Here is a 14,206-nt window from a genome sequence, read left to right as displayed (position 1 = left end):
GATTATAACTGAAAGCTTTTCAATTTCGTTTCCCAAATAGATCGTCTTTCAAGTCCCACAGTTTCTAAATTCCTCCTGGAGGGTGTGTACTACGCTTGAATGAACGTGGTTATGTTTTTGCAATGTTATTGTACGTTTTCATCGCATTGCATTTTATATATTTTCTCAGATTTTGGCGGTATTTTAGTAGTGTTTCACACACGCTATCCCTAATTTCCATATGCAGATCCGTCTCTCCCAACAGTCCCTCTCGCCATCGCACCATTTCTTGCATTCTAATGCATTCTCACATCTTTACAAAATCCCCCTTCCGCCTCGCGCCGTGGATCTGCTCATTTTGCCGCCTGACGATAGCGTTATTTCTGCACATTTGGCTCGTGGGGTAAAGAAAAAAAAAGCCCGCACCACTGAGGCTTTTTCTTTTTTTGCGTGGTCTAATTTGCTCGTTTTAATACTCGGACTCAGCGGAGACAGAAAGATGGGAGCGTCGCGACTTTGCTTTTCTTCTTCAGGCTGCATCGTCGTCTGTCTCCGCTTTCAACGGGAGATCTCTGCCGATGAATGCTCTGTCGCTTGGATAAAGGTAAGGCAGCTTCATGGTCCTATGCTACAGTACAGATGCTACAGAATCAGTCCATTCACTGTAGGCTTGACACCACACAGACGGCTACAGAGGGAGTGTGATGTGCACCTCACTCTCGTCTCCCGCCCCCCTGTAGCTTGCAGGCATGGACTATGCTTTCACTTAGCTATTGATTGCCTTAGTCGACAGAAGTTTCGATTAAAACAAATAAAAAGTAATTTTGGCATAATAAGAGTCTAGAGTGAAGAGTAAGTTTGTTTCTATGGAAAACAAACTCTATCTTTGCTCCTCTACACCTGTTGAAATTGCAACTCAGGAGTGACAGGATAAAGTTGTCTGACCTGTTAACAATAACACTAAAATGTTGGTAACACAATTATATTAGAACAATGATTGAAATATAATAATCAAGGGTGAAATTACCATTGGCTCTAATTCTATTTTAAAGCCAAAGTATGATGATACAATTTTGTGGTAGTGGGAGAAAAACCACAGTTGATCGGCTTAAAAACTCACTTGTCTTAAGTTAGGGCTAACTATTGTTAGAATAGAGTAAATAACAAAACAGTGTAAAACCTATATGAAAAATAGGTCTGTCAAAAGTGTCATAATGATCAAATTGGGTGCAAGAATAAATATGTAGTAAGCAATAAGCAGTCCAACCAGTGCTGTGCTGTTAGAATAAGTTACTTTCATTCTGTGGAATAATTATTAATGACTTTTTCCCCAAACTGGTTGAGCATATGATGCCAGATGAACTCTCTTCCATAAAGCCAGACTTGCACAATACAGTCTAGTTCAGTGTGACCTTCTGGGGTGACCTGAAAGCTGTTAAAACTGTGTTACACCACACATCTCCTATTATCCAGCTATTTAAGCATGACCTCCAAACACACACGTTTTGTTGGAGCAATATTGAAGCTCTCACTTCTAAAATAATGTTATCCAGTGACTGACTGTTTGACCTCTGGAAATCCGGTACGATAAAATTTCACCATTAACTCCTCTCGTAGGAGTATGGTTGGAAAGCCCATAATGACTTTGCATAATGAGTTGGGCTACATTCTCTTTCTTCATTGGGTCTAGTTTCTAAAAGATCTTTGCATTGTACAGGGCAGGGAGCTAGTTCCTTTTATCTCCAGAAAAAAAGAAAAAAAAACCCTTGTGGCTACAGTTTGATCAATTAAACTCCTGAAAGAGCGCCTTTTTCATTCGCCTGCCTGAGAGGAATATAAAGTTATCAGTCTTCCCGAGCGATATGAGGACGGAAATAAGTAGTTTGTCTATAAAAATGTCCAGGTACTTTATCAGCATCCCAGTAGGCCCCGGGGCTCTGACACTGTTCAATGTGGCTGTGCTGCTCTCCCCTGCCTCTCTCTCCCCCCGGTCTGCTTCTCAGCCTGCCTGCTCCCCCCTCCAGGGTGGGCCTGTCTCTGGGTGGGAGCTTGCTACTGTTAGCCTGCTGCCAGCCCTGCATCTTCTCCGAGACTGACTTTGGGTTTGAGCCCCAAGTGGAGGCATCGATTTCAGTGAGTGGTTCAGGAGAGTGGAGCTGAATGATGTTGTAAATGGCATTGTTTGACTTTCTTGTTGCTTTGAAGGGATTTTTGAATTTGCAAAGGAGGAAGATTCTGTATGTTTGAGATATTAAAATCAGCAAAAGTAGTATAGTAGTCTACTTAATTTAGTCTAATACCGTACTGCACGTTTTCTGACTAGCATTGTGATAAAGCCATGTAACCTTTGCACAATTCAAAGTTACCATGCATTTTTTGTTTATTCAAGCTTTATTAAGGACACAGGATCCTGGTACATAGTATTAAAAGAAAACATAAAAAATATGCTAATGTTTAATGTTGCATTCGTAAAAAAATGTGTTTCTTCTGATTTGGATATTACGTCACCTAACATTGCGATAATGATGATTTGGCAAAATATTGTGCTGCCCTACTTTTTAGCAACTTTGGCAAATCTTATTCACCTAATAGTATTAAGTAATATCCCTTTAGTGGAAGTTCAGCAGTAACCAGGAAAAAAAATGACTTAACCATTATGGTCATCAATAAAGAACATCTTCAAAATCTGAACCCATCAACCATTCTGCGTTTGTGCACACGTACCAAGTATGACAAACAACTGCAACAAAAAGCCCCATGCTGATAATTGAGATTGACCAAAGTTGATAATGCCATTTCAGTTTAATTTTGATGAACTGTACAGTCCTTCTTTTGAACCTACCTATATAAAGACGTCCCCCGTGGTGCGGCTATTGAAGAGTATTTGATTGGCACTGACTGTGCTTTGAGCTGCAGATGTCATGGCATGAAGAGTTACAGATAAAGTTGTTGTTTCACTCAGTTAAAGAGGGAAGTTAGTTCACACAATGCAAGCACTCGGCTGCCTCTATGCTCTCAGAAGCATTTGCATCAAGGCCAGGAGATTAAACGTGTGGGTTGGGAACTGGAGAGAGTGTGTTGTCTCGCTTGGGGCCCCTGATGCCAGAGTTCTAGCTTTCATCGCATTGGGTGAAAGATTTCTCCTGGACGTTTCACTCACTGTGGCTACAGGTGGGTGGTGCACTTGCTGTAGGTGGCAGCCACTGTGGATTTCATGCAAAAGTACAGAGGAGGTGGCTGTGGGCAAATTGTTTCACAGTTGCCAATGCTCAATAGAGAGAGCTGCTGTGTTGCACACTGCACTCAGGCTCATTTGTGCATTAGATGGCGCTTGGAGTGTTATGGTAATATTGAAAATCGTAGGTGTTTGTTTTTCATAGATTGGTATTTTTGATGCGATTTTTTAAGTGTTCTTTATAAAGAACTAATGGAAAGAGGAGGCCTGTTGGGACTTACTTACTCTGCCATATTAGTTTACAGTCTCTGCAGCAGCTTAGGCTCAGTGATAGTTCTCGCACAAAAACTTCCAAACAACGCTATTCTAATTTCCAAACTATTGTGCTACTTAGATTTTGTACGCAATTCACATTTTGGTTACATTGAACATTTGACATTTTTAAGCAACAAGTCAACAAAAAACACTGAGGTTTCAATCTTAACACAACAGCCCCATTGTGATCCCATAATCCATCTTAAAGAATCAACTCAAGATAACTTTCTGACTCATATTGTTTTTCTCCCTTAAACAAACATTTAAATATTGTTTTGACTAAAATCACATGCCTTAATGTTTCTGTTTCCCATATGCTGTATATTTGGGCTGTGCAATATATCGCCAAATTATTGTTGCTGCTACATTAGGTGGTGCAATATCCACATCATAGGAAAACACACAGCCTCAAACAAAACCTTATGGTAACTTAAAAATGTGAAAATGTGCATTTTCATATCATTTTTTTTCTAATTTAGTTTATTTCTGCCTTGTTTTGGTCCTGACTTAGTTTTGTTTTTTCTTTCAAGTCTTCTTATGACACAGTTGGATAAAAAAACAGGGCATGCTTTATTGAAATGGTAAATTATCACAATACTTAAGATGTTTTTCGAATATTACAGTTTTTTCTCATATCACCCCGCCCTAAATGTATTGATTATTGATACCTGCATTGTGAGTGTGTCCACAATTTCTCTTTTTCTCCCTCTGTTCTGATGCAGAGGAGTCCAGTCACCACAGAGGGGCATCGTGGCACCAAACGCCTTTTCTGTCTCCCCTGTGAAAACGGACTGAAGCTAAGCAGAGGGCTCTTGGATGGACTTCTCGAAATAAGCATACAATATACAACAGGTCAGTGCATGTTTAAAACCCGTGTTACGACAATCCCCCTCTCGGCCTCCTCAGTTTCTTAAGCCCTTTCATGATTTATTTTTAACTTCTGAGTGCTGACTTTCTCATTCTACTGCAAGGATGCTGCCCTTTCATCACATTACGACAACATTTCAAAACATCTGATTCCTCTTACCAAAGACTTTTCAGAGAGATTAATTGCTATTGAATTAAAATAGCATTTTTTAATTTGTAAATTTGCAAAGAATCAACTTTCCATACAGGGTTTCATAATGTGTGGAAACCTGTTGTTAAGATAACAAAAACAATTGCAATTGATTCAAAAGTAAATTTATGGTTGCATACAGGAAATCATTTGCAAAGACAGCAATTATTTTGACAGTATTATGTAAAGTTAAACTGTCTTCATAAAGTATAAAACCTGCTAAAGACCGTTTTCCCTGAAATTTTCAAACTGCAGAATAGCACTTTACATCAGTTTATGTCAGGCTGACATGGATTTACTGTTTATTATTATTATTAGTGATTCATTTTAATTAATGAAAGGCTTTAAATACTACTACTTTTATTATATAATATAACTTTTATTAAATAATAATTACTACGCTTTTATTTTTTTTTCCTTTTTACTTTACATCATTAAATTCGAGAAGGATCGGTCTCTGTTCAAATGATTAGTATACTGAACAAGTGTTTGAGAGTGACTCAAACAGCCGTCTGCAGTTAGCATTTGGAAGAGAGCTTTTGGAAGTTAGAAAAACAGTTGGCATTTTTCTTTAACAAATTTCTGTGAGAGTATACACACCGTCGGGCATTACATATATCACATTGTCATATATGTAAAACAATCATGGCGAAGATCCTTGAACCGTTATACGAGGCTTTACAACAACAACAACAGAGGCAGCGGTCAGAGGAGAGGGCAGCCCACCAGGAGAAGGAGTGGCCTTGGGCAGGGGAGAGGAAAGGCTTCATGGAGAGAGAGGAGGCCTGGAAACTTACATTTGAACAACAGCAACAAGCCACTCAAGAGAAACAAGTAGACTTTGACAAACGTGCTCTGGAGTGGACAGCGAGGGAGCAACTCTTGTCGCAAAAGCTGAAAGTGATGGAAAATCCTCGCATTTTCATCAAAATCAAAGAAAGCTTCAGTTGTTCAGTGCCTGAACCTAAAATAACAGAGGTTTCAGGAGAGGACCAGATAAAGAAGACACAGACTGAACTGGGCGCTCCTGCAGACCTGGTGAAAACTTGACAATGTGTCTAAAACAAAACAAAACAATTATTATTCTCACATCTATAACTGCTGAAATCATGAAATTAAAGTCTGTGTTGTCCGTGTTGCGCCAGAGGTTGTGCGTATGATGTAGCCTATGCTCTGAAGCCATTCTGAAGCATTGGAATGAGAAGTCTGTCTTTTGTCATGATGGTAGTGATCTTAAAATGCTCATCTGAGTAAATTCTCCTTTGCGATAGATCTGTGCATATCCTGATGAAGTTACAGTAATACGTTTTCTGACGAAGGGGGTGTGGGGAGGGGGTGTGACTCAGGTAAAATGTTTAGTCACGCAAGTAAAATTTTTAGGGGACTCAACCAAAATGGTCGTACTTTTGAGCCCTGCACTGTATTTGCAGGTGGCAGTGGCAAATTCTCATCAGAAGCAATTCAATAATCCCTCTATGACTGTGGTAGATATAGCTGACCCACTAAACCACAGTCTGAGACCAACAGGAACTGTGCAATGGAAGAAAATGTTTCACTAAATGTGCCATATACTCAAACAGACCTTCCTGAGGTGGAGAAGCCTGGTGTAACCGAGACAGTCCAGGATGAACCTTCCAGCACTAAGAAAACAAAGAAAAGATGAAAGAACAAGGCAAACCAGCACCCCACACAGTAGTGATGCGCGGGTTGCGGGTTCCACCGCGGGCCCCGCGGTCTGCCCGCGGTTCGGGTCGGGTCGGGTCGTGAAATTCTCCTTCGATCGCGGGGCGGGTTGGGGCGGGTCAAAAAATGCCGGTCGCGGGCACTCTATGCCTCCGTACGCGCATTCATTGAATTCATTCACAACTTATTCCGTCGTCTTTACAGCAGGTTTTTAGCGTAAATATACGTCGGATTTTCATAAAACAAGCAGCGTTTTGCAGCTTGTGATCCAGAGAACGCTTTTGTGGAGCTCATGTTTCCTGTTTTCCACCGTATGTGCGACTGTGTGTGACTTCGCGTTAGGCCGACCTCTGCTCTCTTCCTCTCTCCCTCTTGCCCAGCGCTCTTCAGAGGGGGAGAGAGAGAGAGAGAGAGAGCGCGCGCGCGCGCGAGGGGCTGACACGCCGGTGCTGTTCATACGGATCATAGTTGTAACGCGTAATTTTTAATGGTTGCGGGTGCGGGTGCGGGGCGGGGCGGGGCGGGCTGTAAAAATAGAACAACGTTGCGGGGCGGGCCGGGTCGGGTTAGAACCTGCCCCAAATGCGGGACCCGCGGGTTGAAAAAAACCCTGACCCGCGCATCACTACCACACAGGACAGAGCCCCAGATCCAGACTTCCAAGTTCAGTCCCAAGTAGTTCTTGAAGCCCTAGACGTGACTATTGTGGACCAAGGTGTTTTATCCAGAACCAGACTGCAGGGTTTTCTCAGGACACACCAGCAACTCCAGTGAGTGTGGTAGATTTGGCTAATCTACCAAGTCTTCCTGAAACACAGTTCAACAATGTTTGTGCAACAGAGGACGAGGTAATGCTGAAGGTGCCAAATACGAAGGCTTAAGTTGATTTGAAGAAGGATGACCTTGAGGCAACAGCAGACACTTCAGTGGAGATACTAGCAGCTGCAAGGACTGTAGTCCGGGAGTCTAAGGAGGCTCCAATAGTCCAAGACACCATCACCAAGGACCCAAATGTTGTAAACAAAGAGGAGTTGGTGAATGAGATCCTGGAAATCTACCAGAGCCCAACCCCTACTGTACAGTCAAGGAAGAGTTTTCACTAAAAATACCAGATCTTCCCAGCAACAACCAAAGAAAGAAAAGGAGGCAGAGAGCTGGTAAAGGAGGATGACCAGGATTCAAAGGACCTTTCCGCGGAGCACCAGGAAGCTGTTACAGAAGTTGAAGTCGAGTTAAGCACCGCACTGCCTCCAAGTGATGTCCAGGGTGACTGTAGTAACCCATAAATAGACATTGAGGACCAAAGTTGCATATTGAAGTTCTGCTTAGAACCTTGAGAAGATCCAACCATGCATAACGTGAATTTTTTTGCCTCAATTTTGCCTTTCAACTTGTCTGAAACTTTTCATTTTGAATGTATGTTGATGTGTCACAAGAGCAACTAAACCTTTGTGAAACTTAAAACATAAAAAACACGTCAGCGTTGCCAAACATGCACCTAATGATCAACCAATTTAAGATAAAATACATTTATAACTTGACAAGTATGATATTCACTGTTTTTGTTTATTGCACGTTCTGGCAGGTGATTTCTTGTCATTGATGAGGTGTGTGCGCGCTTCCTGACATTATTGATAGGAGTTAGTGGAAGTGTCTGCCTGGCCAGCCTCATGGGAACAGTGACGTGAGCTCATTTCAACCTTGGCCCTGCTGCCTCTGCGGCTGCTTCATGAATAAAACATGTCTTTGACCTTTATTGCGCGAGTATTGGACAGTCCGCTGTGTCTTGCCCGCCGCCTGTCTCACTCTCAGTGTCCCTCATGGATGTTCACCTTCCTGCCTATAAACCCTGTTGTCATTTTAAACCCATACTGTCGTTCAGCAATACCCATTTTGTTTTTTACCATTGTGTTTACGCACCGGCGACAGCAGCATAATAACAACTCCTCTATGTTAAAGAGTTCTTCATTAAGATTGATTTTTTAAATTTTTACATTGTTTTATCTTTCTGTGAAGCACTTTGGTCTTCCTTGTGTTGTTGTAAGGTGCTATACAAATAAACTTTGATTGATTGATTGATTGATTAAAATTGCTTCGTAGGCCAGTAATCCATTGTTCTAGGCCTACATGCAAAGAATTATTTGACATCATGGGCTTAATCTACTGAAAAAAGTACAATTAATCGTGCTGTTTAGAAAGGATTATTTTTTTTAATTATGCATTTAAAGGAGCTAAATGCAAGTTCATCATTTTATGCTCACTACCGCCACCTCAGGTCTTATGCGTAACTGCAGCTTCTATATAAAGCTCGTGCATGACGGCACTTCGGACCGAATTAACAACATTTTGAGTGACAGTGTAGGATTTTAGAGGAAGTTGTGGTGAACAGGTCTGGGCTCATTCTACACATTAGGACATTACTGGAACATGTAGGGGGAGGAAAATATATAATTTTAACATTTTTAAACTCAGTATAGTCCCTTTAAGTCCAGTTTTTTATTTTATTTTACTCACCGTGACCAGTAATTGATTGTATTTTGATCATATTTTTAAGAAATTGACATGAACTTATTGCTAAAACGTGGATCTGAATATTTTTTTGGTTTGTTTATTTATTACTGTACAATCACAACACAACATGGATTTCATTAAACGTCATTGGGTGCAAGACAAGTACAAGCTTATGGACATACCAACCTCAGAATGTCCAGAATTCAGTCGCTGATCTTTAAACTTGCTCGGGCACTAATTATGACTTAAAGTAAAATCAATAGTTGACTTGATGCTTAAACATGGAGACGCAGATTAGGTCATGTTTATGAAATATGTCGTAATCTCTTATTATTGTTAAGCTCATCCCCCACGTCTTTACACAGTCCCATAATGGTGACACCGTATACCTGTGTAGTGTATCAGACAGCCCCTGATACAATATGCTGACTGGCCTGTTTTACCTGTCGCCTGGGGCTGATGCTAAATGTCACTGACACTAAATCGTCTTTGTTAAGTCAAACCTATTTTAATTGTGCCACCTGTGAATTGAGCTTCGCATGCGGCAAATATCGTATATCAAGGAGAGACCGACTCTTCACGGTTTGCTCTGATACATATTTTCGAAAACGCTGATGTGAAATGAGGGACCTGACAAGCCCGTTGCCAGATTGAGAGCAGTGTGATGTGTGCTGGCGTTCCATTGGTAATCGTGCAGTCGAGTGGGAATCAAATGTCTCCATGCTGGCACTCGGCATATTGTTGGTCTCTTTGATTTAGTGTACGGCATCCAGGAAAATGTCACTGTGTCTCTGCATTGTGCAAAACTGACACATCCATTAAGGAAGTGTAAGACATGAAGAAAAAAACAAAGAGAAACACCTTGGATGATGTCTTTATGCTGGATAGGCAGATTCAGTGTTGTGGCATTGCAGATAGTGTTTCTCCTAATTCCACAGCAGTACACTGGCCTTTTCCATTGTCCATGCCAGGTCACCTTTGTATCTTCTATTATTCTTTAAATAACAGGACACATCAAATACAGAGAAGTTTGTGGTTGTAATTATTTGTGACGCACTGGGCTGTGTCAGAGCTGATGTGGATTCAGAGATTACTGTTGTACAATGGTGAGACTCATCTCTAACCAAGGCAGACCTGCTGTAATGCAATCAGAGTCAAAGAGATGCTCCGACGGCAGGTAATGGCAGCCATTACTGGTGCAGACAATGACAAAGAATAAACAAGCCCATTGCCATCTGAAACAGACAATCTTCTATTTCACTTTGTGCCTCCTTTGCACAATACAGCGATTTGATGGTGCTCGCTGATTAAAGACAAAGAATAAAAGCATGCAGCAGATTTACTCATAATAAAGCCGCCTCAGTCTGAAGTTACATCACATGACGATAGCGCATTGTTTGGCTGTATTATTTCTGTCTTAAGAGTTTGCAAATCCGATTAGAGGCAGATTAGGTCTGTGCACCGTATTGTTTTTATTGCAGCTCAGATCACTTCTGTGTGTGTGTTTGTATGTGTGTATGTGTGTGTTGAACTCTGACACCAGGAAGTCCCTGGTCTCCAACCAATGGTGAAAGGCCTCCCAGACCTCCCTTCTTTCCAGTGAGGTGGAATACTGCCGGCAGATTACCATATCATTACCATATCATTAGCATAACATTACCACTGCACAGCTTGGCTTGCTGTCTGCGGACGTGCTATCGGCTCATCTAGAGATTCAATCCCCAATCCGCCCTGTGCTCCCGCACCCCTCACCGCCTCCCTACTCTGAGCACTCGAGGTGTGTTTTCCATCTGACTAAAGCAGATGTAATTGAGGTAGAGCACTGGATTTACCAGCTAAATGAAATCACACAAACGCTTCACGATCAGTCAGAGCCGCTTTCTACACATTCAGAGAGCTCCTTCTCTGAAACCTTGTGCAGCTGCTCCTGATTCTGAATATCTAATATCCTCCCAGAAATGGCCTCAGTCAGATGCTAAGCTATGTCAAGCCGTACAGTGCTGGATTACTGGAGCCGTTGTGTTACAAGCAAGTGTATGTGTGTGTGTGTGTGTGTGTGTGTGTGTGTGTGTGTGCAGCTGTAAGAGGCTGACTTTCCACATCTTCTCTCTCGGCCTCTGCTTTTACCTTTTCTGTACCGAAGGGCACCGGGGCACCCGGTGGGACACCAATCCTCTAATGGGTGGGAGCAAGGGCCCATTCCATTAGTCCAGGGGCCCAGAGTTCAGCGCTGCGCCTCGATGCGACGAGGCCGAGCACAGAGAAGCAAAATGGAGGCAGCTGTTGGCTGGGGGCAACTCAGAGGGCAACGCTGCACCAGCTGCATTCTGGGTAATGCAGCCCCATCCTCTTCACTGATTTTCTATTTCCTCATGCACACACCTGAGTGTACAGTATTCACACACAGCCACTGTGACTTCCTATCACCTGCTTTTGTCCCCAATTTCATTCATTTCAGTAAGCTTTCTCCATTTTCCTTATCGCTTTCTTTCTCTCTCTCAGCTTCATGCGCTCATTCACTCACGCCTATCTCCATCGCTTTCATTTTCACTGTCTCTCTTTGCTTACTGCCGCCCCCCACACCCCTGCCCCGCTCTCTCCCGCTCATACCTCACTCTCATTTGTAAACGAAGGAATGTGGAGGGGACTTGACTGAGCAATGTGCAGGAGAGAGGCGGTCTCCCCTCCCAGGTGGGACTCTCTGGCGGGAGATGAAGGCATACAGGAAGAAAGGCTAGAAGAAGAGGAGAGATGCTCTTCTTTCTCCCTCACTCTCTCCCTCTCTCACTCCCGCTCCCTCTCCCGCTCCCTCTTCCGCTCCCTCTCCCTGGGCTGAGATGATGTATGGCTGCAAAGGCCACATGTTGGCCGTGTGATGGATTAAAGCACTTTGTAGGAAAATTACTGAGAGCGCCTCAGCACACCCGAGTCTAGCCCTTAATAAAACTCTCTTCAATATTGAAATGGAGAGAGAGAGAAAGATAAAGAAGATAAAGAAAGATGGTGAATAGGCCTGGAGCTCACAAGCGGGCCTATACCCTACACAAGAAAAACATTCTAGGATTTTTCAGTAGAATTTTACATTCTACATATTAAAGCTAAGTGATATTAGACATGTCCATGGTGTAGACTAACAACCTAATAACGTCAGTTTATTCACTGCACCAGTGTGGCCAAGCAAACCTTCCAAAAAGAAGTTTTGTCAGCTTCTCTCCCTCTTTTCTGTGGTTGAATGTATGTTGAATGTATTTTGAATGAATGTTGTTTGAACAATTATTGATTTGTGGAGCTTGGAGACCATCAAACTGTTGAAAATTCGGGTTTAAGGACTTATTTTGTTTGTTTGTTTGTTTGTTTGTTTGTTAACTTTATTGTCCCCGTAGGGAAATTTGTCCTCTGCATTTAACCCATCCATCGATGCCGCTGGGGCAACCCGTAAGGAGCAGTGGTCGACGGCAGTGCCGCGCCCGGGGACGCAAACAATACAGTACTGTAAAACCTGCAGACGTGTCTGTACCCATTTCTCCAAAGGAGCCCCCTGCCATTGCACCACATTTCTTTCCAGTAGTGTAACCATCTTGTTTTAGCTGCTCACCCCATTTGGCCCTCAGCTTATCCCTCTGAGGCTTGGAGCTTGTGCGTAGCTTGGACCGTGGAGACTAGTGGCGCCCCCCGCAGGCCTGTTCCTGTACACACCAGCTGCTGTTCCCGCTGGTGGTGGGCTGCTTCACGGGGCTCTCACACTCTGCCTCCTCGACTGGTGATGTCTGTGTTTGTTTTTGTTTATGCTTCCTGCTTGTTCCCTCCATCTCCCGCTCCATTGCTGCTCAATGTGTCTTTGTGGAGAAGCGGCTGGTGGTCGTCAGCCGCGGCAGGGAAGGCAACATGGAGCTCTCCTATTTCTAAGAGCGGGTAGTTAAATGTGGTACAGCGTGTAGGTAGAGGGTAGTTTTTAAGGAAAGCTAATAAACTTTTTTTTTTTGAAAAGTAAATACAGCCACATTTTAATTTGATATGTTTTTCTGTCACAACATGAGAAACCAACCCCTCTGTTCAACAAATCTCGTTCAGTGCTTCAATATGTATTTATTTTTGTCTCCATTGGATTTAGTTTTATTATTTTGGTACCTCTGTAGTTTGCAGCACAGCAATAGCATAGCAATAGCATGGAAATAGCATGGTGACTATGTGGATGGATATGGTGACTGACTATTATCCCCAATCCATTAACAATTTGTTTATGATTACAAAACAAATACTAACCATGTTACCCAATTCTCACTCTGTCACAGAAATGCACAGATTCAAATATAATCGTTGTAGGTAGGATTATTTTTTGTGCCTTTGAGGATTTCTGCCTCTGATTTTATTAGCAGTGCTTCTCCTCATGTCTCTGCCTGTGTTATAGCGAGATGGCTAAACCCAGATGAAATTCCCTCTATGGCCTAATTAAAATTCACTACTTTAATTGAATAATCCATCCCTCTTCTTTCTCAACACTTTGACTTCCATCTTGCATAATTGTCAGTGATTTTCAGTTTCAAGTGGAAGTCCAATATTTTCTACTTAAGGGAGCTTTTCATCACGTTTCATCAAGAGTTTTAGCTCATTCATGAAAATCTCAGCAACATCTTGAAATAAGTCACACCGTGCCTTGGTTAAATATCAGAAACTGTAGTTTTCGTACAATTACATCAAAGTTGAGAAACACCACTGAGTTAAGAATTAATTTCTTGTAACATACACACATTTTATAAAGTGGTCCTGAGGTTTATTCAAATGGAGTGCGAACAGGCATTCAGCAAAACCTGACTCAAATTCAGAATACTTGACTGTGTGGCAGTTCTACCACAGAGACACGCACGCACGCACGCACGCACGCACACACACACACACACACACACACACAAATATTGAATATGAAAAACAAATCCACAATCGCACTGTGCTGAAAGCGAAGTATTGTGTAAACTCCCAATTAAATTTGTATAAGCACACTAAAACAAAGCCTTAGCTAAATGAGGACTCCTGTGTCCCACCAGGAAAACGGGTGCCTCAGTTTGGGAAACAATCCTTTATTGCTTAATACTTATTAATTGGTGTGCATGACTTTGGAAAAATATCAAAGAGCAATTAGGTTTGAAATTAGTTTCAAATCAAGATTCAGTTCACTGTGCACAAATTTTAAACATGTCCGCAAACATTTGAGAGACGGCATTTAAAGTGATTTGTTGAGATGTTTGATTTATTCAGTCACTTGATATGAAGTAAAGTAACTCTGTCTGTATTTGGAAGATTAGGCCCAGCACAGTGACCATTGTAAATCAAATGACTTCTGGCTCAAAACGAGACATCTTTTCTCCATAGCCTAATGTTTTGACGACATAGATAGATATTATCCTTGCGAGGCGGTGCGGTGCTGTCCTAGCGTCATGCTAATCACCTCCTTATCAGCACTTCCAACTGAGGTCATCCGTCTGAGAGAG

General features: G+C 42.2%; 1 protein-coding gene across 5 annotated transcripts in view; it reads left to right on the top strand.

Annotated features, from left to right (window-relative positions):
* Positions 1–203: 203 nt before the first annotated feature.
* LOC306966923 (uncharacterized protein) overlaps positions 204–14,206 on the top strand; it is a 153,329-nt gene continuing 139,326 nt past the window's right edge. For all 5 annotated transcript variants that reach the window (XR_013793135.1, XR_013793136.1, XR_013793137.1 and 2 more), the window contains exons 1-2: positions 204–583; positions 4,192–4,321. Coding sequence is in view for 1 of the 5 variants with exons in the window: in XM_079561777.1 (XP_079417903.1) it covers positions 221–583; positions 4,192–4,321 (493 nt within the window). In the remaining 4 variants the exon portion in view is untranslated. The remainder of the gene's footprint in view (positions 584–4,191; positions 4,322–14,206) is intronic.

Source organism: Gobius niger (assembly GCF_951799975.1).
Source record: "Gobius niger genome assembly, chromosome: 8".
NCBI classification, from domain to species: Eukaryota; Metazoa; Chordata; class Actinopteri; order Gobiiformes; family Gobiidae; genus Gobius; species Gobius niger.
Note: the sequence above shows the minus strand (reverse complement) of the source record. Positions and strands in the feature narration are given on the sequence as shown.